Source organism: Lontra canadensis, unplaced genomic scaffold (assembly GCF_010015895.1).
Source record: "Lontra canadensis isolate GAN:19392208 unplaced genomic scaffold, GSC_riverotter_1.0 scaffold1, whole genome shotgun sequence".
NCBI classification, from domain to species: Eukaryota; Metazoa; Chordata; class Mammalia; order Carnivora; family Mustelidae; genus Lontra; species Lontra canadensis.
The window spans coordinates 31,902,476-31,930,372 of NW_022630995.1; the positions used below are offsets into that span (position 1 = coordinate 31,902,476).

Here is a 27,897-nt window from a genome sequence, read left to right on the forward strand (position 1 = left end):
TCTCATATTCCTGAAAGCAGTAAAGTAGGGAAACAAGTGAAACCAAAATTGTGACTATAAACTGAGAGAAGCAAAAAAAGGGAAAGGACAAACAATACATTAATGGTCGAGCAAGTTTAATAGGGAGACAAGGGGAGAGACTCAAGGGCAGAAAATCATGGCCACAGCAAGACATTTCTAAGTTCAAGATCTTGAATGTGGAGCAGTTTCAAGTGATGAAGTAATTCAGGGTGGGAATGTGCTGCTAAAGAGTATAATTGAAAGCCATGTAGATGAGGGTTAAGAACTCTGCAGCCTTGATTTTAAAGGGTCTTATCTCTAGAGTTATATGCAGCCAAATTTGAATCCTGGCTATGTCACTTGTGATCTGGGGGTATTTAAACAGTTTCTTAACTTCTCTAAGCCTTACTTTTCTTCAGGTGCAAAATTTGGGGTGGAGAGATGATAGTAGTATTTTACAATGTATTATATACATAGTACAATAGTACTATGATCATACTATTTTACAATGTAAAAGCAAAAAAGCAGGCAAAAAGCTTGGAAGAGTATATCATTCTAGTTAGCTTTTACTCTTATTCTCATTGTTGTCGATAATAAAAACTACCCTCAGATATTCAGGAGAAAAGAACAAAAAAACAATCACACAAGAAGATATTACTTAACTTAAATTCTAAGAACCTGACTTAAGGCCTAAATTTCAGACATCTCCATCTCTGTGTTTTCTGAAATAGAGTGAATGGTGAGGAACAACTACTTCATGACTTTGAAGAAGGAGGCTTGAAGATTAAACATTTACTGTGCCTATTATGAATAAGATCCAAGACAATAGGGGTAGATTTGAATGTTCAGAGATTCTCATCCATCTAGACCTCTGATGAAGTTGCTAATGATCAAGGAAATTACCACAAAAGAAAAAAGACGACTTGCAAAAGAGAAGAAGAAGGAGGAGGAGGAGGAGGAAAAGGGCGGGGAGGGGAAGGAGAAAAAGGATAGGGAGGAAGGATAAAGATCTAAATTTATTGATTCCATAATTAAATATTAAAATATCAAAATGAGCTATGATTGTACTTACTTGTGATGAAGTGGGTCACATTACTAAATAAAATCTTTAAAGACAACCAAGAAGTGGAGTACACTCCAGTAGGCACCGTCTCCGAAGTAATCCTTTTAATGAAAATTTGGGCACCTAGGGATAAATTCTCAGAAAGCCCTGATATTATAAAGAAGATTGTATACATGTATAATGAGAAGGTCTATAACTTTCATTAGATTTTCAAAGAAGAATATGACCCCAACATTTAGAAACCACTTCTTTGGTCACTTGGGTGGTTCAGTCAGTTAAATACCTGCCTTCAGCTCAAGTCATGGTCTTGGGGTCCTGGGATTGAGCCTTGCATCAGGCTCTCTGCTCAGTGGGGAGTCTGCCTCTCCCTCTCCCTCTGTGTATGTGCTCTCTCTTTCCTCTCTCTCTGTCTCAAATAAATAAATAAAATCTTAAAAAGAAAACACTTCTCATATGTATATGGTAAATATTTTCAAGAGGTTTAAAATATAATGGTCTCAAAACCTATCAAAATATTTAACTTTACATTGATTACCTTGATTGTTTATGACACTAGTTATTATTTCACATCATAATACATTCCCATAAAGAAACCAAATTGACCCAACATTCCCCATTAGTCCTCCCACCATCTTTGTAACCCTCTTAAATAGAGTAAATACTAGGGATTTGTCTGGTTCAAGGAAAGAATTAGTGTGAAACACAAAGCATGGAGTTTATTCTAGTCAACTACTCAAAAAAGTTTTATTTAGTGGCAGACACCAACTACCTACTTGATATCTGTGATTTCCTCTCTTCCTCTTAAAAAAAAAATCTGATTTTTTTCAACATATCAATGTGTCCCTCTGGAAGATCACAGTTCCCCGCCTACTTAGCAACAAAAGGTGAACCATAAAATGCAAATGGAAATTGGGCAAGATTTCTGGAAGAATTCTTCAGAAGAGAGCTCCTTTAGACAGGATGCACTTCTCTTTTCTCTTCTCTTTCTCATACCCTTCCTGCCTGGAATACAGGTATGATGTCAAGAGTTTCAGCAACTACCTTGAACCTTTGGGACGCCTCAAAGATAGACAACATGTGCTAAGAATGGCAATACCATAAAACAGAAAATCATCCCAGGTGAAATCATGAACTTTATGCCCTATCTAAAACATCTTCCCTTATGTTTTTCATGTAAGAAAAAAAGACCATAAAATTCCCAACTTTTAAGTCTTCAGAGTTTGTGGCTATTTTTTGTTTAGGGATTATTTTGTGTGTATAAAGGAATCACTGTCATTCAGAAAAGAATGTGATTCACAACTACCATAGATATCCAGCCTGAAAATTCCACTTTCCTTTGTTACATTGCCTAAGAGTGGACCAATTTCTGATCCACTTTGATAAACAATGACTTTTAATGGATTGTCTGCATGATATTGGACACTAGGCAAAAATGAACTAAGATCTCTGAGAGGCAGGAAATAAATTAGGTGAAGGGGGAATCCAAGCAGAACCTGGTGGATACCCTGTGTTGAGGAAATAAACCTAAAAACACAGAAGACTAAGACAGCTAGAGTTTACAGGACAAAGTACAAGAGAGTAAAGAGCTTCATGGAGACCTCTAGAGATAGGCAGAGAGCCCACATTCTGTTCAGCAGAGTACAGATCAGCACATGCATGAAAGAAAACTACTAATGTCTGGCAAAAGAACCTAAAAAGATTAAAAGGGACAGTAACTAGAGATATGGCTGAGAAGAATGCCTGTTCCCATCAGCCAGACTGGAAAACCTTATAATCAATGGGACTTTAGATAAAGATCCCACAATATTATGCCTCCATACTGGAGAATAATTAGCTTTGGACCAAATTATTCTGGCTCTGTCTAGAAAACCTTAAAAACAAAACCTTAAATAGCAAATTTTTCCAGCTAACTTAACTGCATCCCAGCAAAAAGTTTAAGAATATTTATAGGAATACAAAAATATTCCAACAAGGAATACTTTAACCCACCCAGGTCACATTCACAATATGCAAAATCCAATAAAAGATTACCAGGCAATCAAAGAAGTAGAAAATACGACTCACAATTAGGAGAAAAATCAATCCACTGAAACCAACTCAGAACTGACACAGATATTAGAATTGTCAGACAAGAAGATTAAAACAAGTTATTATACTGATATCCCATATGTTAAAAAAAAAAAAACTAGAAGAAATATTGAATGTGCTAAGTAGAGACATGGAATATATATTTAAAAAAATAAATGTCTAAAGATAAAATTACAATGCCTGAGATTAAAAAAAATAATCTGGATAGGATTAACAAAAGATTAGATATTTTACAAGAAAAGATTAGGGATCTAGGAGACATAGCAAGAGAAATAATCCAAGATGAAATAAAGTGAACTTTGGAACAACTTCAAGCAGCCTAATATGTATGTAAGTAAAGTGCCTGAAAAGAAGAGAAGGGGGGAAACCCTAAATCTTATTTGAAAAAATAATGGCTAAAAGTTTTCCAAATTTGATTTTTTAAAAAGAAGAAAAAAAAAATCCAAGAATCTCAATGAACCCTGAGCAAAAGAAACATGAAAAAAACTATACCAAAATATATCATAATCAAGTTTCTCAAATCCAATGATGAAAAAAAAATCTTTTTTAAGATATTATTTATTTATTTATCAAAGAGAGAGAGCACAAGCAGGGGGAGCAGCAGGCAGAGGGAGAAGCAGGCTCCCCACTGAGCAAGGAACCTGATGTGGGACAGGATCCCAGGACCCTGGGATCATGATCTGAGTTAAGTTAAGGCAGACCCTTAACTGACTGAGTCACCCAGACATCCCAAAAAGAAGAATCTTGAAAGCAGCAATGTGAGAAGATACAAATACAGGGAACAAAGATAAGGATGACAGCATATAATTTATCAGAATTATGCAAACAGGAAGACAAAGGAGCAATGTCTCTTAAGTACTGAAAGGAAAGAAAAAATAAGTTTTTTTTTTTAATTGATTTGACAGAGAGAGATCACAAGTAGACAGAGAGAGAGAGAGAGAGAGAGAGGGAAGCAGGCTCCCTGCTGAGCAGAGAGCCTGATGTGGGATTCGATCCCAGGACCCTGAGATCATGACCTGAGCCGAAGGCAGTGGCTTAACCCACTGAGCCACCCAAGTGCCCCGAAAAAATAAGTTTTAAACTAGAATTCTATACCCAGCAAAAATACCTTGTAAAAGACAAAGGTGAGATAAAAAACTTTTCAGACATAAATATGCTAAAAGAATTTATATACAGTAGACCCGCACTAAAATAGTAGCATATAAGAAGTCCTTCACATAAAGGGAAAATTATGTCAAATGAGTTAATGCTCTACACCAAGCAATAAAGAGAACAAGAAATTGAAATTGCAGAAGGTAGAGCACTTCCAAACTCACTTGATGAGGTCATCATTACCCTGACACCAAAACCAGACAAAGTCATTAAAAGAATAGAAAACTATATTGACAGAAAGATCAATGACCACCAGGGGACTTAGGTTGGAGGCAGAGATTGCCAAATGACATGAGGAATATTGGAGAGTTATGGAAATGCTCTGATCTCAAATGTGTTGATACACTTATGAGTGTACATATCTGCCAAAACCTATCAAATTATAAGTTAAATGGATACAGTTTATTATACTTAAATTGTACCTCAATATTCTGATTAAAACAAAACAAAATAAACGAAAACAGCATATCTGGCAGATACTATGGTTTGGCTCACTTCATAACCAATACAATCACCTTCTAGAATGTCTTCCTATACTGTAGAGGCCAGAAAGCTAAAACCACATTTCCCATTTTCCCTCATTGTTTACATATGTGACTGATTCAGTAACCACAGATACACTCACTCAAGGCTTTACTTAGGAACAGAATTTAGTAGAAAAAGGGGCCAGAGAACAAATCATCAATTTTGCCGGAGAGAACCAAAGATAGCATTTCTAGAGAGCCAGCCACTTTCTGATTGTGGCAGAGGTTCCTTGGAGGCCATTTCTGCAGAGAAGTTCTGCAAGTTGTCTCTAAAAACATGCCTAGAGTCTATATTTCTCATGTATAAACTACATGTTCTCAATAACAATTCCTTCATTCTTAAACTGAAAAAAAAAAAAAGAAAAACCCAGAACTTTCAATGGATACAGAATTATAAATCAGTCACCGCTCAACATCAGCTAGTTTAAAACATCTATCTAGATCCACAGTCCTTCCATTCCTCTGTTACCAGCGCCCCCACTCTGATTCATTCCATGTTTTATAGCTCAGTTCCAATGTAGGTATCATGGATTTGTACTAAAAAGTTTTATCATTGGTCTAGAATTAAGAGAGGACTTCTAACCTATTTCCTACTAGAATTTCCAAGATCATCTTTGTCCGAACAATTGAAATGCAATCTTTTTGTGTAAAGATCTCCCAATGCCAAAGCAACAGGACAATGGCTTTAAGCAAGCTTCAAGATGAACTTGCTTCTCCTCTAACCCTCTGAGCCTCCAACTCTTTGACTGACCCATCCTCTCCTGATGGAGCATCTCAGGGCAGAGGAGCTTTGTTTTCTAAAGTAATTTCTTTCCCTTGACTATTTCACTGCTTTCATCTTTACATAGAAGTTTGGCTGGGAATCAAAGTTGTCAGGGAAAAAAAGCTCAGCATTTTTGTCAATTCTTCTGCTGTCACCCATTGAACTCTGAGAGCTTCCCCTCAGTGAAGATAAGTGAATTCCCTTGGTGCCACCCATCTCTGGCTCTGGTGGCAATGATGGCAGGGAAATAAGGGAGCTACAAAATGGTCTCGTGCTCTCCCTATCCCATCTTACTGCCTCCATAGGCCTATTTCTGTCCCTATCTACCACATTTTCTGGCCCTCTCTAGTTCTCTCTCTCTCTCCTTAAAAAAAAAAAAAAAAAAAAGTTGTATTGCACAGATGATGCATACATCTTGATTTTTCTCACTCATCTAAATTTAAACTAAATCAAGTGGTTTCATGTGACTGTTTAAAACATCACAGATGTTAAGGAAATTACCAACATCAGCGTCCTTTCCTCCCTAAAAATTATGTTTCACCATGTGCCAAAACCCAGCAGAGGGCATCCTTCCATTTCAGATGAATGAATACTGCAGGAAGAAGGCTCTATGATTCCAGCAATGTCTTCCATTTACAAATGTGCCCTGGAATTTAAAATCAAGACACTTTTGTGGTAGGAGGAGAAACTGTTGTAGAAGTTGTTTTCTGGAGTGCTTACCTCCATTTCAAATTATAGATTTTGAAAAATTCTCCATTTATAAGGAAAAAGAAAGAGGAAAACAAAATCTCTGCCTCTGGTCTCTTTCCAGATTTGGGGCATTACCTTCAAATGGCAGAATCAACAAGGTAACTAACATCTGTGCGATCTTTCCTTCCCTAGGCCACTGTGTGCTAATAAAGTAATCACAGAAAAAGCAGCTGGGAAAAAACCCGCACCCTGTTTCTTTTGTCCATTGCCCTCTGCCTCTAGGCATCAAATGCAAAGAAAAATAGCATCACTGCCTGTTAGATTGCCTTAGAAGAAGGAAGAAGGTAAGTATGGTCAAAAGCAGGGTGTCAGGTAAGGCCAACCATATTACACCTGTGTAAGGAGGCAGTCACCCACTAAATTTAACTGGGCAGTTGCACAGAAATTAAAATTCTACAATGGAAAATATCTTACATCATCAGAAGAATTTTGACAGTTAAAATCACTCTTATCAGTGATTTTCTCCCTGGGGAGTAAGTTTATCAGATTCTTTCCTGGTAGAAGAATGTCATAGGGAGAGGAGGAAAGAATGTGAGAGAAGAGTATAGCAACATTCATACACCCATTCAATATACGTTTCTGAGCACGTTGTGCCAAACCCTGTCCTAGGTATAAGACCATATCCGCAAAGTATCAAAGATTCCTTCCTTGTGCTTGCTTCAGCAGCACATATGCTAAAATTAGAACAATACAGAGAAGATTAGCATAGCCCCTGCTCAAGGATGACACACAAATCTGTGAAATGTTCCAATTAAAAAGAGGAGAGAGAGAGAGAGATCCCTTTCTTTGAGGTAATGTGCAAAAAAGCAGGGGTTTGGAGAGTCAGATCTAATTTTGAGTCCTGGTCCTGTCACTTGACCAGCTATGTGACTTGGAGCAAAATAATTAATGTTTTCTTTAGCAAAACAAGGATAGTTAGATTGTTACTATTGACTTATAACTAAGTAACAAAAGATTGTTACTATTTATTAAAAACCTACTTTGTTCCAAGCATAGGAATTGAGTACTTCTATATATTATATATGGTCAAATCCTCACAATTAGTCTGTGACAAAAGTTCTATCACCATGCTCCTTTTACAAATGAGAAAACCAAGACACAGAGAGATTTATAAATTACCCAGAATCACATAGAAGTATCAGAGCAGGAATTTGAAACAAGGCCAATCTTGCCTCTCAACGAGTAGAGCAGAGAAGTGTTCTCTAAGGCTGTCCTGGGGATTAGATGAGATGAATGTATAAAGCTGAGAACACAGTATAGTAACGTTATTACTACTATTATTATTAATTTGCCATTGTTGCGGCTTTCTGGGACCTAAGGGTACATGTGGAAATATAACGAAAGAGGCTCAATGCTTCAAATCTAAATTCCTCCTCTTCAAAATGTAGTCTGTGTCCAACTCAAGTTAAAAGTAAAATTGCAGAAGGCATTGCTAGTGAATCATGGCTTCTCCCCATTTATCTTTCCATCAGATGACAGGCTGCCTCTAACAGCGATGGCTCTAGGCAGGATATCAGAAGAACAGTTTCCCTGTAACAAAACATGAGCATTTCCTGCTCTGGGTTTTTTCTAACCATCTCTGAAAGAGGAAGGTTAAGACCAAATGCAAAACAAAGCCAAGCTCCAAATATCCATCTGCCATTTGAAGGCAGCTCTTTTTTCTCTGATAAGTGATCTGGGGGAGTCAGTCCCACCCCCTCAACCTCTGGCGTCCCTTGGCTCTTTGTTCTTACCCTTTCTAAAGTGCATTCTCCAGAGCCCTCTTCTTGGGCTTCTTAGTGAGGGAGCCTGTTCATAGATCAGTGGGGCTGAATTACGCTAACCGTATTATTCAAAAAGAAATGAGGCAGTCATGTTTCCTTGATGCTCAGGAGTTTGCTCTGTTCTGCTACGGCAAGCCTAAACTTGGATCTCACACTGTCAAATTACCAAAATCCAGAATAATTTTAAACAACAAGAAAATAAAATTCTGGTTCCAGGCCTCATTTCTTACTGATTTTGTTTTGGGACTGCCATCTTAGTTTCATTAGGTAGGAAACTGAGTGTTTGATAATGGGGTGTAAGAGAATTCATAAATGTGTATCTTATAAATATTCCCTTTTTCTCATGTGCACTAAAAAATAGTTTGTATCTCACACGCTAAGCTTCATAATGCAAAACTCAAGTCAACTGAACAAGTGAAAAATGTGTTCCTATTAAAAAAGGCAATTTCATGCTGATTTTATCTCACCAGGCTTCTGTAGGGATGAACACTGTTAGCAACACATCATTTGGGATAGAAATAAGTGCTTCAATCCCTTTGGTCTGAACTCCAAAAAAATAGCAGATGTCCTGGGAGTTATGTTGCAAGTCACCTTGTCATAGGCTTACAGATTTCTAACAACCCTGGCTGGGTTCAATAAAAAAAGAAGATTTTCCTTAGCAGAGTACTTACCCCAAGATAATGGCCATCAATGAACACGACAGGGAGGGAAGGGGCTTCTGAAACACGTCGGCATCGCTCATCTAACTCTTTTCCATAGTCACCATTCAGAGCTATGTTTTTCTCTTCAAATTTTACTCGATGGTTTTGGAAGATCTTTCTAACCAGTTCGCATCTTTCAAAGGTTGTCCGTACCACACGAAGGCAAGTGGTATAAATCACTACGCGGTCAAATTCTAGGTCAATTGATGGTTGCTGAAGGAAGAACATGGTAGCGTAAATATTTTCATTGACTTTCTTCTATCTTATTAAGACAATTAACATTTTGACACATAGAAGACACTTGTCTTCTACATTAAAGGCATGCAATAGAAGTTGAAGTGCCATATTTATCAATCCTAAGACATGCTTTTGTTAGAAAATCTGTACTTGAGAAAGGGAGAACAATCAACATAATTTAAATGACATAATTTACTTGACAGTGTTTTTTCTGTTCTCAGTGGCATATCAAATAATGGCATATCTTAAAACCAATGATGTCTCACATGGCATGCCATGTGGTAAAATAAGGAATAGTTGAATTATCTTTCTCATGTTCCCTAGACAGGGTTCAGTTACCAGATTGGCCTCTTAAACCCAAGTGCAATACGTAACAGAACAGTCAGGTTAGCATTTAACCGTTTAAAAATCCTTCACCTTATCCTTGGGCAACCATCTTCTGGGAATAAGAGGATGGGTATCTTCTTTCAGCAGCACAGCATATGTGCCTGCACTCTGTCGAGTGACAGGGCTCTGACACGCAGTGAGAAGGCGATCCAAAGATTGAATGACTCAGAGGGAGTGCAGAGAAACCAACACCCTAGTGGGCAGTGGGTCAGAGCCAGGCATGGAATGGAAACAACAAAACGGGTACACTGCAACAGATGCAAACAGCTCTCAAAACCAAGGAGACGACTCCCTACGTGTGAATCTTGCTTTCTACATTTCCTGCTACATCAGAAATCAGTGACTAAGTTCCTGGGATGATCAGCCCAGCACTGCTAGGCCCTGACAACATTAGGGAAAAGCCTCTTCTTCTTTACCACAGTCTTCCTTGAAGGAGACTAAAGGGAATACAACTGTACCTTGAGTCCAAGGGATATGTGGGTTTTCATGGGGCTACAGTTGTTGCAACACAACCACACAACTTAGAAACCCCTCTGAAGTCAAAATTTTGACTGGAAACCACTCCAGATAGCTAAATACTAGAATCAGAAGAAAGGATACTAAACTTCATCACTCTGTAGTCAAAGAAATCAGCCCATTACATGCAAATATACAGAGTCCTGAGAAGGTCTTAAATCATAAAGATGGCAATGCAGTGGTCTCCACCTCACCAAGGAAGAGGTCATTTTTTTTTTCTTGATAATAAAATTTACTTCTTCCCTCAATAGAGTTCAGAGGCTAAGCTAAAAACCCAGAGACCTGGAGGAGCCAAACAAGTGTCATCAACATTGGGCCAGGCCAGGAGTAAAAGAGTTATCAGTGAGATGTAGAAAGTCAGCTGGGAGAGAAAAATGTTACTCAGCTTCCCACAAGATTCGGGCTGGCAGGCATGTTACTCAATATTGTCAGATATGATGATTTTATTTTAGTTTTTTATTTTACTTTTTTAAGACATAATTATTCTGAATATAAGCTTGAAATGTGGATTTTTATGGAAAATTTTCTGCTTTCTCAATGGCAGCACCTCATTAAAAATGTATTGAGACCATGTGGACCAATATATTTGAAGGCCGAATTTGGCCTGACACCATGAATTAACACCAGGGTGGAGAAAGCATCAGATATAATGGGACTCTGCCACTGGCTATCTGTGTATTTGGGGGAAAAGAGTGAACTAGTAAGCCTCAATTTTGTCATCTATAAAATGTGATCTACCTAACAGGTTTGCTGAGGAGGCTAAGTAATCGAGACTATGAAAACAACCAGTGTAGGGCTCAATATGTACGACTGTGCTCAGTTACCTAGTGTAAAAGATTACACTCCACAATGGGGAAGTTTCAAACTTAAAAACACAAACAAAAATAAATCAGTGTAATTAATGACAAGAAAGGGGGGGCTGTTATTACTATGCTCTAGATTAAAAAGCATTGATCTTTGTTCAGGGCGCCTGGGTGGCTCAGTCAGTTAAGGATCTGCCTTCAGCTTGGGTCATGATCTCAGAGTCCTGGGATCGAGAGTCGTATCGGGCTTCCTGCTCGGTGGGGGGTCTGCTTCTCCCTCTCCCTCTGTCTCTTCTCCTGCTCATGCTCTGTGTGAGTGTGTGTGTGTGTGTGTGTGTGTGTCTCAAATAAATAAATAAAATCTTAAATTAAAAAAAAAAAAAGCATTGATCTTCAGAGAAAGTAACCAAATGCCCAAACCTATGCTCATCTTTAGGTTCATGGTTATAAGCAAGTAGGAAATCAACAAACTCACTACAAATACTGCAGGTTTTGGAAGTGCACTCTAGTTCTCTTTTCTCTGATGCTATTATGTGAGTAAGTATGCATTGTTCCTCTGGTTGTATAATACTATAACTGCATTTGGTTCTATCAAAATGTAACACTTCTTTCAATAACTACACTTACTTTTGAAATAGTTGATAAGACAAATTTCCCCCGTGAATAGAGGTGGGAAAGTTTAAGATCAGACCAGTCTGCTGCCACATTAACCAACTCCTATGGGATTATCTCTGCTCACACAACAAATGCTAGGTAACACTTTGCTGTGAGTCTCTAAGAGATACACATTTAAAAAACAGTAACAAGATGGACCCCTATCAGGTAGCCATGTTGGATGCTGTTTAATACAAAGGGCAACAAAAATATTCCTTTACCTCCTGTTAAGGATGAACTTTGCCTGGAATCAGTGAATTTCCAAGATCGCTGGATATTAGAATAAACTGGGAAGGTTTTGTTTTAGGGGGTTTTAAGCTGGGGAGTTTATAAAAATTCCCCATACCCAGGCCAAGTACATAACAATTAAACCAGAATCACCAGGAATGAAATCTCAGAATTGTTTGTTGTTGTTTTTTTTAAGCTCCTAAGGTGATTTCAGTCTACAACCAAATTCTAGAGCTAGTCACATACGAGTTGGAAATGCAGAATGACAAGCTAGATCTACTGAATAAGAATCTGCATTTTTAACAAGTTCTCTGGGGAATTTGGATGAATGAATGAATGACAACCTAGATCTACTGAATAAGAATCTGCATTTTTAACAAGTTCTCTGGGGAATTTGGATGCACATTACATTTTAAGGCACCCTACTGTAATCACATTGACAGCTTGACTGAAAGAGAAACTGGGATTATGTCCCTTTAAATAACTGTTAGTCATTTATTCAGTTACTAGAATCATTTATTTGCTATACATGGTGACAGGTAGTAGATATATAATTGTGAGCAAACAATATCATTTGCTTACAACCTGAAGCCCATAGATTTGTTTTTTTTTTTTTTAAGTTACATAAATAAATATAGATTCACAAACTGTTAAGTACTGGGAAAGAAATGCACAAGTTGTTAGGAGAGACTATTGAAGGTGTATGCTTTTCTTGTTTCAGAGGTTGAGAAAGTGTTTTCTGGTAAATGAGCTCTGCTTTAAAGGACAGGAAGGAGTTAGAGATATTAGGTAAGAAAGCATGGGGAGGAGTATTATAGATAAGTGCAAAGATCTTGAGATGGGAGGGAGATGGCATGTTTGAGACTCTGGTTGAAAGGCTTTTGCCAAAACACAGAGAAAGAGAACTACAGTAGTACTAAATGAATCTGGACAGGTATGCAGGATAGATAACATGTTGTACTTTTATAACCACTTTAAAGATCCATGGGCTTTAACCTCAGAGTAATGGGAAATTCCTGAAGGTTTTTAAGGAGGAAGGGAAGAATTTACATTAAAAAAAAAAAAAGTAAGTGAAATATGACCAGTGTAGATAGTTGCACAGAATGTGCACTGCACAAGCCTCAGGGATGTCATTATTAGCATGGTCTAAATAAATTATTCCCTCAGGGTTGTGTAGCCCACAACTTGAGGAATCATATTCAGTCTTATTCCCAACTCTGTTGGTCTGGGAACTGAAATTCAACACAGGATAAAATCAAGGTAGAAAATTTGGTTATCTATTAGAATAAGCTATTATGTAAAATGTTCTAAAGAAGATCTCATTGAACAATTTTTTGGTTTGATTTGGAAGTAGATCATCCTAGAGGTTGTAGGTTGAATGATTTCTCAAGGTCTTTTCCAGTTTTATAATATGAATTTAAATGATATTGTCTTTGGGAAAAAAAAAATCCTCTCCTACATTCGTTTCATTTTCTTTCCCTCAACAGATTTGTCAAAGCATCTGGCCAGAAATCTAAAAATAGCCACTCAATGGTTAGCTGTCCTTCTTCTCCCTGCCTAGGGTTACCATGGGAATAGCGTAATGAAGGATGGATGCTTCTGAGACAGTGCTGAGAAGCCATTGGGATTTGCAGCCTGCTTGTTTTGAGAGAGCCGACCTAGATAATAATAAAGGTAGGCCATTTCTTCCTTTCCACTGATTAAAAAGATGAATCTTAGGAGTGGCCTGAAGCCTCACAAGAGCCTGCAGCAAAAGTAGATGTGTTGGCAAGAGATGGAAATTGCTGGGAACAAGACAAAGAGGTTACCAAATAGCCAATGTATGTCCTCAGCCTGCAACTGTTCTGCAAGTGGCACTGTGAAATGGTCATACCTCGTCATCTTGGGTCAATTCTGGAGTCCCTACACTCACAGTAACTGCCACTGAATTCAGGCCAAGAATCAGTCCCCTCTGCTCCCTGACAGAGGATCAGCTTGGAGCAGACCCAGCTCCTAAGGCTGGAGCAAATCCAGTGGGTTATTTCCACTTGACCCTTTGCCTGTCCAGCCTGGCACTGGTTTGAAAAGGTGTCCTGAAATAGGGGCCTCCAGACACCTCCAGGAATGCACTTCTTAAACAAAAATTAAAAATAAAATGGGAAGTCACACCCCAAAATTGCTAGAATTAGTACAGCAATTCAGTAATGTGGCAGGATACAAAATCAGTGCACAGAAATCAGTTGCTTTTCTATACACTAACAATGTAATTATAGAAAGAGAAATTAAGAAATCCATTTCATTCACAAAAGCAACAAAAATCATAAGATACCAAGGAATAAACCTAACTAAAGAGGTAAAGGATCTATACTCTAGAAACTATAAAACACTTGTGAAAGAAACTGAGGAAGACACAAAAAGATGAAAAAATATTCCATACTTATGGATTGGAAGAAGAAACGTTAAAATGTCTATCCTCCCCAGAGCAATTTACTCGTTCAATGCCATCCCTGTTAAAATACCATTGACATTTTTCAAAGAACTAAACAAAAAATCCTGAAATTTGTATGGAACCAGAGAAGATCCCTAAAGACCACAGGAAGGATGAAAGAGAAAAACAAAGCTGGCGGGGATCAAGTTGTCTGACTTTAAGCTATATTACAAAGCTGGGATCACCAAGACAGCACAGCATTGGCACAAAAACAGACATGTAGACCAATGGAACAGAATAAAGACTCCAGAAATGGACCCTCAACTCTAGGGTCAACTAATCTTTGACAAATCAGGAAAAAATATCTGATGGAAAAAAGACAGTCTCTTTAATAAGTGGTGGTGGGGAAACAGGACCGCTACATATAGAAGAATGAAACTGGACCATTCTCTTACACCATACACAAAGATAAACTCAAACAGATGAAAGACCTCAATGTGAGACAAGAATCTATTGAAATCCTAGAGAAGAACATAGGCAGTTACCTTTTCGACATTGGCCACAGCAACTTCTTTCAAGACATTATCTCCAAAGGCAAGGGAAACAAAAGCAAAAATGAACTTTTGGGACTTCATCAAGATAAAAAGCTTCTGCACATCAAAGAAAACAATCAACAAAACTAAGAGGCATCCCACAGAATGGGGGAAGATATTTGCAAATGTTATTACAGATAAAGGGCTGATATCCAAGATCTATAAAGAATTTCTCAAACTCAACACTCAAAAAACTAATAACCCAGTCAAAAAATGGGCAGAAGACATGAACAGACACTTCTCAGGAAAAAAAAAAAAAAAAGACATACAAATGGCTAACAGACACATGAAAAAATGTTCAACGTCACTAGCTATCAGGGAAATACAAATCAAACCACAATGAAATACTACCTTATACCAGTTAGAATAGCAAAAATTAACAAAGCAGGAAACAACAAATGTTGGCAAGGATATGGAGAAAGGGGAACACTCTTAAACAGTGGTGAGAGTGCAAGTTGGTACAGCCATTCTGGAAAACCTTACAGAAGTTCCTCAAGATGTTAAGAATAGAACTACCCTATGAGCCAGCAATTACACTACTGGTATTTACCTCAAAGATAGAGATGTAGTGAAAAGAAGGGGCGCATGCATCCTAATGATCATAGCAGCAGTGTCCACAATAGCCAAACTATGGAAGGAGCCAAGATACTCTTCAACAGATGAATGAATAACCAAGATAGGGTACATACACACAATGGAATATTATTTCACCATCAAAAATGATGAATACTCACCATTTGCATCAACATGGATGGAACTGGAGGGTATTATGCTAGGCAAAGTAAGTTAAGCAGAGAAAGACAATTATCATATAGTTTCACTCATATGTGGAACATAAGCAATAGCACGGAGGAACATAGAGAAGGGGAGGAAAATCCAAAGGAGGAGAAATTGGAAAGGCAAATGAAACCTGAGAGACTATGGACTCTGAGAAACAATCTAGGGGTTTCAGAGGGGAGGAGAGTGGGGAAAGGGGTAACAGGATGATGGGTATTGAGGAAGGCACATGCTATGATGGGCACTGGGTATTATGCTTAACAAATGAATCATTAAACACTACTTCAAAAACTAATTATGTACTATACAGTGGCTAACTGAACATAATAAAAAAATGAAAAGTCACATTTTAAGATGTTCATGGCAGACATAATTCTGGTAAATTTACATTCATTTAATCCCCATAATACCTGACATGTTGTGGCTGCTTTATTCACAGATGGAGAACCTAAGTTCAAGGGGGAATAAGTGTCCTAAACAAGATGACAAAGTTAAAAATTAAGCAATTTAGAAACCTGGACCTTTCCAAAATCCACGTTTCCACTGAGCCAAGAGGAACCACTGAACCGCCCTCTTGTTTTATTACTCCCTCCCCAGAATAAAGTTGTTGCCCAAACACAGATGGCTATAGACCTAAGTCATTGCCTGTGAGATAATGTTTGTGATTTAAAGAGGTTTGCCTCTTCACTAATTTACGCTCCCACATATAATAGGAAGTAACATCACAAGAGGTGCATTTTACTTTTTTTTTTTTTTTTCAGGCTAAAGAGATTCCTTTGAGATGGAGAAGGTGGAGAGATCTTTTCTCCTCTACCTGAAAACAAAGAGGAGTGATGAGCTCAGAGCCATATAGCATATCAGAAGGCAAACTGGGACCAGACCCAGACTTCTTGATTATCAGGCAATAGGCCAACCTGGCTCCAGAGCTGCCATCTTAAAGAGCAGGTGCATGCCCGTGGAAGCAGGGCTGTAGATCTTTACAAAGGGCAGGGAATTTTACATCTCTCTCTGTGTCTCTCCCTCTCCATGCTATTCTGTAAACCCCTATAGCTGTACGCATGTTCTGGGATGTACCCCAGGGAAATTCTCTGTGTCCCTTCATAAGACACAGGTTATAAAAATAATTATAATAACATTAGTTATGACATGTCCTTTGTGTATCTACATGTAGTGCTTAGAACCTGACATGTGCAACTTTCCTTTATCATGACATAAGGATTATAATTCAAATTTTACAGTTAAGGGAACAAAAGCTTGGTATGAACTTAAGGTGCCAAAATACCTCAGGGGAAAAGGACCAGAACCAAAATTTCCGTCTGGGTCTGCTTCCTAAGTCCTTGCTCTTACCATAAGAAGATGCTTTACATAATCCTCTTAAATACAACCAACCAATGGGCTGTACAGTTCTAGAAATGAGTGGTGGATTATACCATGGAGGGTCTGTCACAGAGACAGCCCTAGAAATTACTCCTGCTCATCCCTCTGTCATTCTATCATCTCTGGATATATGTCACCTCCTTACACAGACCTTCCCTCATCATCTCATAAAAAAAAATGGGCCTTTTATCTTCATACCCAATTCTTTCCTTTAGAATACCTAGTACTCCTAGATATTATATCGTGTTTGTTTATTGATTTACTTTTGGTTCCTCCCAAATAAAATATAACCCCAACAAAGCAGGAACTTAGTTTGGCTCACTAGAACTAAGAACCCCAAATATGACCCAGTATATAGTAGGTACTTAATAAATAGTTTCTGGCCTCTTTTGCACACATTTAATAAGAACTTGATTTGAATCTGCCTCTTAACAACTGGATAATTGTGGACTAGTTACTTAATTTCTTTAAACTTCAGTTTTCTGATCTGTAATATAGGGACATTAATGCCTCTTTCATGAGGATTTATGGGAACTTAATGATTTAATGAATAGAAAAACCCTTGGCATGAAACCTGATGCATAATAAACACTCAGTAAATGGCACCTTTGGATTTTTACTATCATTATTACTATAAAATGCTACTGACAACACCAGCAGCCACACTATCACCCTTATCATTACAACCAACTGTATGAACCAGACTGACATCATCTTGGACAAATCTGCCATGACGACCATCCGGTGACCTGAAGACTTCTTGAGCACAGCACCCTCCCTCCACATTCTTTCTTTTTGCTTAACCACATAATGACCCTTAGGTACACCCTGGAGGCATACTGTCCTTGATCCAAGCTATGACTATGACACACAACTGTTCTCAAACAGTTCCCCCAGTGGCTCCCCAGCAGTACTCTCAGGCTGTAGGCTACACAAGCAGGTCTTAACAGGAAAGAGGAGCTATGGAGATCCACTCCTCTTGCAGCAGCCCAAGACCTCTGTCCACAGGTCCCCTTAATAAACTATTTCTTATCAAGTTGGAGTTATGGGCCTTTTTCTTCAGTCTCACAGCTTCTTTGGCTGTGGGAGGTCAATTTGCACACACCTTTTTATAGAACACCAAGTCCAAATTCACATATGTCATCAACCTCAAAAGCTAGAATGGCAAAGTTAAATCTCATAATTACACAGTGATCAAAATATAAATCTCTTTGGGGCACCTGGGTGGCTCAGTTGGTTAAGCATCTGCCTTTGGCTCAGATCATGATCTCAGGGTCCTGGGATTGAGCCCCGCATAATAACCATATAAATAATAATCAATTGATCAATCTCTTTAATGACTAAAATTACCATTTACATCTGACTGAATGTGCCATCAATTCTAAGAATGAAAACAACAAAGTGGAGCATATATATTAGATGCCATAAAAATCTTTCCTTTTCTAAATTTGGGTGCCCCCTAGGTGGCATGAAAGAAATGCATGAGCACAATTTTTGCAGGCAAGGATTTCTGGATAGTGTGTTTTCTATATTTGTAATGCTCTAAGATCCTGTAAATAAGTGAATTTCCATTATTACTTTAGGAATTATCTATTTGTCCAAATCAATTATTGAGTTGGCCTAGACATTAATTGAAAAGTCAATGAACCTAATGAATTCTCCATACCAAACAAACAAACAAAAAAGATTTTTCCAAAGAGTTAAATGGAAACGATATTGATTTTACAGCACATCTGAGTTCATGAAAATGAAGGTGTCCCATTCCCCTACTATAGAGACCTTAGAAAAGGCCATAGCTCTGCTAGTTTAGCTCTAAACAAACACAGGGAGATTTCACTTGAAAATCTGGATTTTTGCCTGTTTTAGAAAAAGCAGAATCTGATAACATTAGTTCTGTTGCCTTCTTGTGCAAAAACAGTAACTGAAGCTTGGTGGCAACTACCCCCTTGAGGGGCACATGTCTCTAGAAGCCACATGTAATAACCATGCCCTTACATCTAGACAATTTCTTGCATTAACATTACCTGCAATGCTCCTTTCGATCTGAGTTTGTGATGTTGCATCTAGTCTAAAGAATCTGTACATACATCTTACATGGGGGAAACGGAGACTCCCATTTTACTTACTTGAATCAACATTTTGGGGGGAAGCAACACATAGTGGAAAGAAAATCCATCTCGAGCCAATGCTTTGGTTAGCTGTATGAACTTGGGGAAATCAGTTTACTTTTCTGGACCTAGGTTTTCTCTTCTCTAATATGGGAATAGCTGTAATCTAGCCCACAAAGGAGTTGTAGGGGCATATGTAAAATGCTTCTGAAGGCATACTGTAAATTATAATACTTTAGAAACATAGCAGCTCTCGTCATTGCCCAGTCACACAGATGGGAGAAAAGGAACTGGCCTGGAAACCACCTTCCTACCAGCAAACAAAAGCATCTCCTCCAATAGAAATATTTGGGTTTCTATAGACATTGTCAGAGATATGATTTATTGGCATTTGCTATTCTGCAAATAACACTTCAGATTAACACTGACATCAAGGTAAGTGCCCAAGTCATCATATTCTGAAGCATCCAATCCTGAAGTGATATGCTTACAACAGTAAAAAGCCAGGGAGCGAATGAATTAAGAACATACCACAAATGGAAACATTGAAAAAAATATACTTCCCCTCACATCATATGAAAAATTCAAGTTACAAAACAAGAAGAAAAGGAACTAAAGTGTTCCAGAATAATAAGTGGTTAGATAGCCCTGCCTCGACCATTTTTTTCATGCCTTTCATCTTTGTACTTTGCAAAACCCCAGTGCTCTTTCTTAAAGATACAGGTGCCTTTTTCTTCCCATTCTGCCAAATATATACATATCGTGGATAAAAACCAAACAAGGAAAGATTAAACTCTTCCTCAATTCTCTCCATCCAAGAAAATGCCTGAATAATCAGTCCCTTTTTGTGGGTTTGGATGTGATCAGAACCTACTTTAGAGGTTGAAATACCTGCATCTCCCCTCAGCTTGATGGTTCCATAACTATCAGGGTGATGAAGGGAAGGGATCTTAGTCTCTGTGGAATTCCCAGAATAGACTGAGAACCAAGTGCAACAAAGGCAGGGAAAACTCAGAAGTCGAGAAAATCAGACCTAGCCTCAGGCAAATCCTTATTCCTACCTCCTCCTTGGGTTTCCACGTATAACTCATGTCCCCCAGACTATTCTGCTTGTCATGATTCCAACCTCCTCTAAACATGCTCTTCCCCAGACTCCAAATACTGCACACAGGAGAAGAAACTGCTGGGGAGCCCTCTATGGGAAGCTTGGGAGCTGCCACTCAGAGCTGATATATGTATTTTATGAGCATTGAGTCCTTCAATTCCACAAGGAACACAGGTATGCTCATTATCCTAACTCTTCAGAGGAGGAGGCTGAGGCACAACGAAGTATGTGATAAGTCTAAAGTCAGACAACTAGCTTATGATGGTCCTAGTATTTGACCTGAGTAATTCTTAGAACTCAGATCTTTATATGGTCCTATTGGTCAAGTACTGACTCTGTTTGAATGTATCTATACCTCATCTCATCTTGTAGAGAACAAGGAATTGGAGGGACAAATACAGGACATATATGAAACTTCAGGATATATCTACATCTGTATCTATATCTACATATGCTTCAGCCCTAGGAAACTAATACACTATGTTCCTAAAATCCATAGATATATATATACATATATATACTATGTATTTAAAATCCATATATACACTATGTATCTAAAATCCATAGATATATATATGGATTTTAGATACATAGTGTATTAGTTTCCTAGGGCTGAGGCACCAAATTCCCATATTCCCAAATTTCCCAAATTCCCAAATTCCCATAAACACATTGAGTGGCTTAAAACAACAAAAATAGCTTTGCTATTCTGAAAGTCAGAAGTCCCAAATGAGACTGGGAATAAATCACGGGATCAACAGGGTTATGCTCCTCACTAAGGCTCTAGGGAAAAATCCCTTAGCTTCTTTTACCCAGCTTCTAGAGTTCACCTGCTTTCCTTGGCTCTTAGTCCTTTCCTCCATCTTCAAAGTGTGCTAGAACAGCCTCAGCTTCCATTGCCACATCCCCTTCCTGACTCTGATCTTTGTGCCTACCTCTTATAAGGACCTTTGTGATGACATTGGGCCCAACCAATAATCCAGGATAATCTTCCCATCTCCAGATCTCTAACTCAATCATATTCTCAAAGTCCTTTTTCCGTTAAGGTAACATATTCACAGGTTCTAGGAATTGGGACATAGACGCCTTTGCCGGGACTGGGGGTGGGGCCACTTCATTATTTAGCCTACCATAGATAGACAGATTTTAAGATACTGGATCATGGGTATAGAAATAAAAGGACTGCAAGTTATATAATCTTAAAACAGAAGGGAAACTTGAAGATCGTCTAATCCAACTTGAACAAAGGTACAGTGATGTCAAGAATACACTCGAGCTTCTGGTTATGAGCTACATTTTCCTCATTGTGTTTATCAGTGTGCTTTATAAACAGGAAACGAGGCAATTCTAGTAAGGTAGGCATGAAACACATTGTTCGTCTAAGACCTTCGACACAATTACTTGTAAGTAGGACATTCTCCAAGTTGCTACTGAATAAATGGAAAGGGTACTAAAAAAGAAGCAAGTGCATTAAAAAAAATTCACCTGATCTTTATCTATCCAGTGTGTTTTCTCTGTCTTTTCTACTGCTTGCTAGAAATATGCTTTGCTTCCTCCAAACAAGCCTTAGAAATTGCTCTGAAAACCAGACACTAAGCATGACCAAATGAGGGGGGTACTTTGTGTTACATGAAAAGGAAAACACAAATGAAAATGTTTGAAATTTCTACCTAAAGCCAGAGGTTGAATTTGTCTGTGTTCTCCCCAAAAGCATCGAGCTAATTTTTCAGTTCAGCTTCAAAGAGAACAAACAAATAAGATTTCAAAGGCAAGAAAATGTTGCCTTTCCATTTCTTCTCAGATTTCCCTAAATTAGGTTGCTTTAATAAAAGCAACTAAATTGTAAGGCACACAAAGCCCACAGAAGCAGATGTGAAGAATAATGCTCAAAACCTTACAAGTCCTATTTTTTTCAAGTATATACCATACTATTTGGGATGACCGATGTAATTTTGTAGAGGAAGTTTACTTGATATTGATTGCATATTCAAGCATGAAATGCAGGTGGGGTTTTGTTTTTTTTTTAAGATTGTATTTATTTATTTGAGAGAAAGAGTGAGAGTACAGTGGAGTGAAAGGCAGAGGGAGAAGCAAGCTTCCTGCTCAGCAGGAAGCACCAAGCAGGACTCAATCCCAGGACCCCAAGATCATGAACCGAGCCAAAGGCAGACACTTAACCAACTGAGCCACCCAGGCCCCCCAGTGCAGGTGTTTTTAAATAATATTAATCACAATATTAATGGAAGGAAGAAAATAAACTCCTGGAAATATTCTTCAACAGACACTGCTTGCTTTGATACCAGAGCTCCTAACTGGAGTTCATTATTTGAATTTTGGAGATTCAGTTATTAGGAAAGAAATATGACCATATTTTTGAACAAAATAATAAGTCCTGTTAAGTGGAAGATCTTATCATGAACAATTTTATTAGTGACCTGATTAATATTGGAAACAAACAAAAAAAAAACTGATGAATTTTATGTCACAGACATCATGTCAAATGAATGAATTTATTGTCATTACAAACCTTATAACATACAATGCAACAGATATCATTATTCCATTTTCACCGACAAAGTAAAAAAGTCACAGAGAGATCGCAAATTTGCTCAAGGCACATAATCATAAAAATTTTTTCCTGTTGGCATAAGTAATGCCTCCTCTCCTAGATTTTCTCTTGTATGTCAGGCTACTCCCTCTCCATGTTCAGCTAGAGCCCCTCTTCCCTTAAGAACTCCAGTTCCCATGGGCTCTCAGCTTGGTCTACCTCCTTCTCTGTGGATGATCTCATCCAAATCTCCAAGAGCTAATTGGAGAGTAATAAACGCTCAAGGATATAGCCTCAGCTCTGACTTCACTCCAACAATCCAGATTGGAAATCCTGTTATCTATAGAATATTTCTACTCGGATATACCCTCTATACTTGAATTCAGAATGCCTGGAGCTAAGCTCACCATTGTCATTATACCTACTGAACCTGTGCTTGAAATCTGGGAACAGTCCTGATTCCTCCAGAGTTTTCTCTTATCACTGCCCCCTACACTCTATAATTCAAGCACTCTTATCAATTCTTTCTTTGTATGTTTCAATCCTGTCTCCTCTCTGTCCGCCCTCCTATGACTTTAATTAGGGTTCCGACAAATTCTCATCCAGATTGCAACAGTCTCTCAACTGGCATCCATGTCCCTAAAGTAGACCCTTTCTATCCATTCTCCAGAGCATGTCATCTCTTTGCATAAAATAATAATAAACAATTGCTTCCTACAGCTTTCAGGATAAAGGTCAAATACATAAAGCCCTTTGTGATGTGGCTCTTATTTTGTCCCCTGGCTTTGTTTTCCATAACACTCATTGCCATACACTAACTGTTTATTTCACTCATATTTATAAATTCCAACTATGTGCCAAATTTTCCAGACACAGCAAAACATTTTTACCAAAACATGTCATGTCTTTCAGTTCCTCTGACTTTCTCTTCTGTCGTCCTTATGCCTAGAATACACTTTCCTCCATTGTTCACTCTTCTTTCTCAACAGACACAACCCACAGCCAGCAACACCTCTCAAGGGAGCCTCTCCCCCTCCTCCCTCCAATGGGATGCATGCTGTCCCACTTTTGCACCCCCAGCATTCACTCTGCGCCACCCTCTCTCCCCTACCATGAGACTATGAGCTTCCTAAGATTGAACGATTTGTGTTATTTAATTTTGCATCCTCTACACTTAGTAGAATGTCTGGACCATAATCAGATGTATGAAGCATATCTCTGTTGAATGGAGAACAACCTAAGATTTAAACCTCTGACCATCGGATCCTAAAGTATACGTACTTCCCAATGTAATACAATAACACAATATAGCATGATAGAAGAAAATCAAGAAAAAAGAAAACTCTCCAAAGTGATGTTTTAATCCAAAATAAGCAAACCAAAAGAAGCAAAACCACACTATTTTATTATCAGATTGATTGTTACTTAAGGAAATATTTACAGTGAATATTTTCCTATGTCATTAACAAGCTTATGATATAATAACATATTTGCTCTTAGCAAAATACTCAAGGTGAAAACGCAGGTGGTTGTTGTTGCTTGGTCATTGCAATAGGTGTATGGAATCCAGGACCGGAGAGTTTTATAGTGGTTATCTCTGATTAAGTTGAAACCACTTGCCAGGAGAAAACCTGAAGGCTGAGTGTTGCATAGTAGCAAATAGGATGCATTCAAACCAATCACCAAAGGATGATTTCACATGTTCTCATTTTATTGTTGTCAATAAAATATAGAAAAAGAAAAGACCAAAAGACTTGCATTTGCCATTAAAATTAAATAACGTAGTTTTATTCAAATTAATGATGATTTTAAAAATACCGACTATGGGGGCGCCTAGGGGGGCTCAGTCAGTTAAGCATCTGCCTTTGGCTCAGGTCATCATCCTAGGGTTCTGGGATTGAGCCCTGCATCATGCTTCCTGCATAGCAGGGAGTCTGCTTCTACCTCTCCCACTGTTGTCCTCCCTGCTTGTTCTCCCTCTCTCTCTCTGTCAAATAAATAAATAAAATATCTTTTAAAATACAGACTACGAAGAAGTACTTTAAATGTGTGTGTGTATGTGTGTGTAAAGCAGTGAAGCATGAGGTAGGATTAAAAAATAGCTAACCACCTTTAAAACAGAATAGAGACCATCATTATTCTACATTAGTCTCTCCAGTAACGCAGAGATATGGTTAAATGTGGTTAAATGATTATACAGATGTTAGCCATGCCTGAGGAAAGGCTCGCCTATTGCCTTTATTGTCCACCATCCACCTGGCAGCTGCTACTAAAATGGTATCTAAATGTCTATAAGAAAACAACCACTTTCCAAAGAAATACCAAACCTGCATGCCACAGTCATACCCTCAGCCAGCCCTGGGAGAGAGAAACCATCCTTCTCTCTGTTACCCAAGCCATGAGAATGTAAGCATAGAAGGTGCCAGGAGTGGTATTCTCATCACACCCAAATGTTGAGAAAGAAGAAAGGAGGAAAGAAGCAGACGGAGAGAAAGTTTCACAATAGTATATTCATTTTCATTTCCTTCTCCACCCCGGCCATGGCTATGGTTTATTTACATGAGCCAATAAATAAATTCCTCTTCGTGTGTGTGTGTGTGTGTGTGTGTGTGTGTGTGCGCGCGCGTGTGTGTTTGGTTTTTGTTTGTTTTGTTTTGTTGTTTGTTTGGGGTTTTTTGTTTGTTTTTTTGTTTGTTTGTTTGTTTTTTGCTTTGGTCATGTTTGTCATAACCAAACAAAGAAGCTGTTACAGTACCCAGGATTTCACCAGATTCAACGGACTATAGTGATCATGTTTTTCTCTCCAGAAATAAACATCTTTCCAAAATAACCTCCTTAGGTAAAATCAGACTTTCTAGCAGTTTTCACATGTTTGGGACAAAGCCTATTTCTACACTCATATATCATCTAGGCTTGAATAGAATAATTGACAGAAGACCTCAGAAATGCCTGGCTGGTCTCTTCTCTTTTGACTTCATGGTATTAAGAATTCTGAACTTGGGGGTGCCTGGGTGGCTCAGTGGGTTAAGCCTCTGCCTTCAGCTCAGGTCATGGTCCTGGGGTCTTGGGATCAAGCCCCGCATCAGGCTCTCTGCTCAGTGCGGAGCCTGCTTCCTCCTCTCTCTCTGCCTACCTCTCTGCCTACTTGTGATCTCGGTCTGTCAAATAAATAAATAAAATCTTTAAAAAAAAAAAGAATTCCGAACTTGGAGGTATGAAACCTAGGTTGTGAATCCCATCTCTGCTAATCTGTAGTAAAATGATCTATAACAAATTGATTCTCACAACCATATAGTAGGTAAAAGCCTCCTGCATCCACATCACCCCACTCTTATGAGGTTCAAACAAAATGGATGGCATTGCCTTATCTTGTACAGTCATGCGTAAGTAACTGCTATTGATCACTGGCATTTCTCAGGACTAAATCTTTGAATCTTTGATATCTTTTGTAAAATTATCTTCCTTGAAGGACTAACCTATTTGATTACCTTCAACTATCACCTTCCTGCTCCTGGCTCCAAGGTCAATAATGGTTTTTTTTTCCTTTCTTCTCACCTGAGCTAGTCTAACAAACATTTCCTTCTTAAAATCCTGACATAGGGGCATCTGGGTGGCTCAGTGGATTAAAGCCTCTGCCTTCGGCTCGGGTCATGATCCCAGAGTCCTGGGATTGAGTCCCGCATCAGGCTCTCTGCTCAGCAAGTCTGCTTCCCCCCCTGCTCTGCCTGCCCCTCTGCCTACTTGTGATCTCTGTCTGTCAAATAAATGAATAAAATTTTTACCAAAAAAAAAAAAAGACTAAATCTTTGAATCTTTGATATCTTTTGTAAAATTATCTCCCTTGAAGGACTAACCTATTTGATTGCCTTCAACTTCAACTATCAGGTCATGATCTCAGAGTCTTAGGATTGAGGCCCCTGTCAGTCCCCCAGCTCAATGGGAAATCTGTTTCTCTCTCTCTCTCTTTCTCTCCCTCTCTCCACAAATAAATAAATAAAAATATTTTTAAAAACCCTAACATAACCTCAAACTCAGCAAGTCTAAAATAAGACCTTTCCCCAAACCCATATTCTTCTGATCTTCCATTTCTGACTTTGGGATGTTCACCTTCTACTGGGTCCTGAACTCACCTTCTATCCATTCCTCTCTATTGATCAGACCCAATCATAAATCAGTTTCTACTGTGGTTGTCCCTATAAATTTCTATCACATCTGTATTGTTGTTCTTCTTACTGTCCCCATGCAACATTAAACTCTCATCACCTTCTGCCTAGATTACTATACCCTAACTGACTTGTCTAACCCTATTTTTCTATCCCATGCATTATCTCCTCTCTATCAATGTCAGAATAATATTCTTCAAATCTTCTTCCTGAGAACTTACTGATCATATGCATATTTATATATACACTCCTTATTTCTTTGAAAGATGAGGCAGCTGAGACTCAGAGATACAAAATGACTTGCCCTAAATCGCAGTTACTTTGTGGAAAAACCGAAGTGAACCTAGTATCTCTGCCCCCCAATCTGATCATACAAGGTCTTCTGCTAACTTGTCACATCTCAGCCCTTCCATCAAGGGCTGTTTGGCTCCCTTTCTCTCACAAGCACCTTCCTATTCTCCCCTTACCCTTCAGTCTATGCTTTCCTACATCACCTATGAATGGCATTACGTCTGACAAATAAATTGTGAATACCTTGAGGGCAACCATCAGATCTTCAAGTTTTCCATCTCTGTATTATTGTCTGCTCCTAAAATAAAGTTGAACATAGCAAAAGAGAGAGATACACAGAGAGAGAGAGAAAGAGAGAAGGAGAAAAGGAGGACTAGAGGGAAGGAAAAAGGAAAGAAGAAAATCAAATTTTCTAAAATTCTTATAGGAAACAAGATGCATTATCATCACTTCTCAGAATAAGGCCTGTAGATACCCTGTGTCACATGCCCAGGTGGTGGTAGGGTGGGGGTGGGGGTGTCCCAGGCCCCACCCCCACTGATTCTGACTAGGGAGCAGTAGCCCTAACTCTACACCAAGAACCGCAGACAATTCTTATGAACATGACAACCTGCAAATCACTGAAACCTGAAGTCTTTCCACGTTTTTGCTGCAAGACAGAATTTTTAAACAGCATATTCTATTTGTGTCCCTTGAGAGTAAACAAACATTTCATAGGAAATGTGCCTAATTCCTATGACTATCAATGGGTGAGACTGACACCTTTTTTTCATTTTCTCTTTCTTATGGAGAGAAGAGCTTCTAATTAAAACCTCCCACGGAGTCGACAGTGAGTCAGGTTCAGGCACCTACACTGTCTTGTTTTCTTTCCCCATTTTGTGAAGGAAATGTGACAGAAG

General features: G+C 38.5%; 1 protein-coding gene and 1 non-coding gene across 2 annotated transcripts in view; one reads left to right on the forward strand and one right to left on the reverse strand.

The window, feature by feature from the left end:
* GRXCR1 (glutaredoxin and cysteine rich domain containing 1) overlaps positions 1-27,897 on the reverse strand; it is a 177,205-nt gene that overhangs the window by 43,200 nt on the left and 106,108 nt on the right. Inside the window, exon 4 of the mRNA XM_032852599.1 lies at positions 8,775-9,017. Within this exon, the coding sequence (XP_032708490.1) occupies positions 8,775-9,017 (243 nt within the window). The remainder of the gene's footprint in view (positions 1-8,774; positions 9,018-27,897) is intronic.
* LOC116871593 lies at positions 6,991-7,097 on the forward strand. The gene has a single exon (XR_004383444.1). It is a non-coding gene; the product is annotated as a U6 spliceosomal RNA (small nuclear RNA).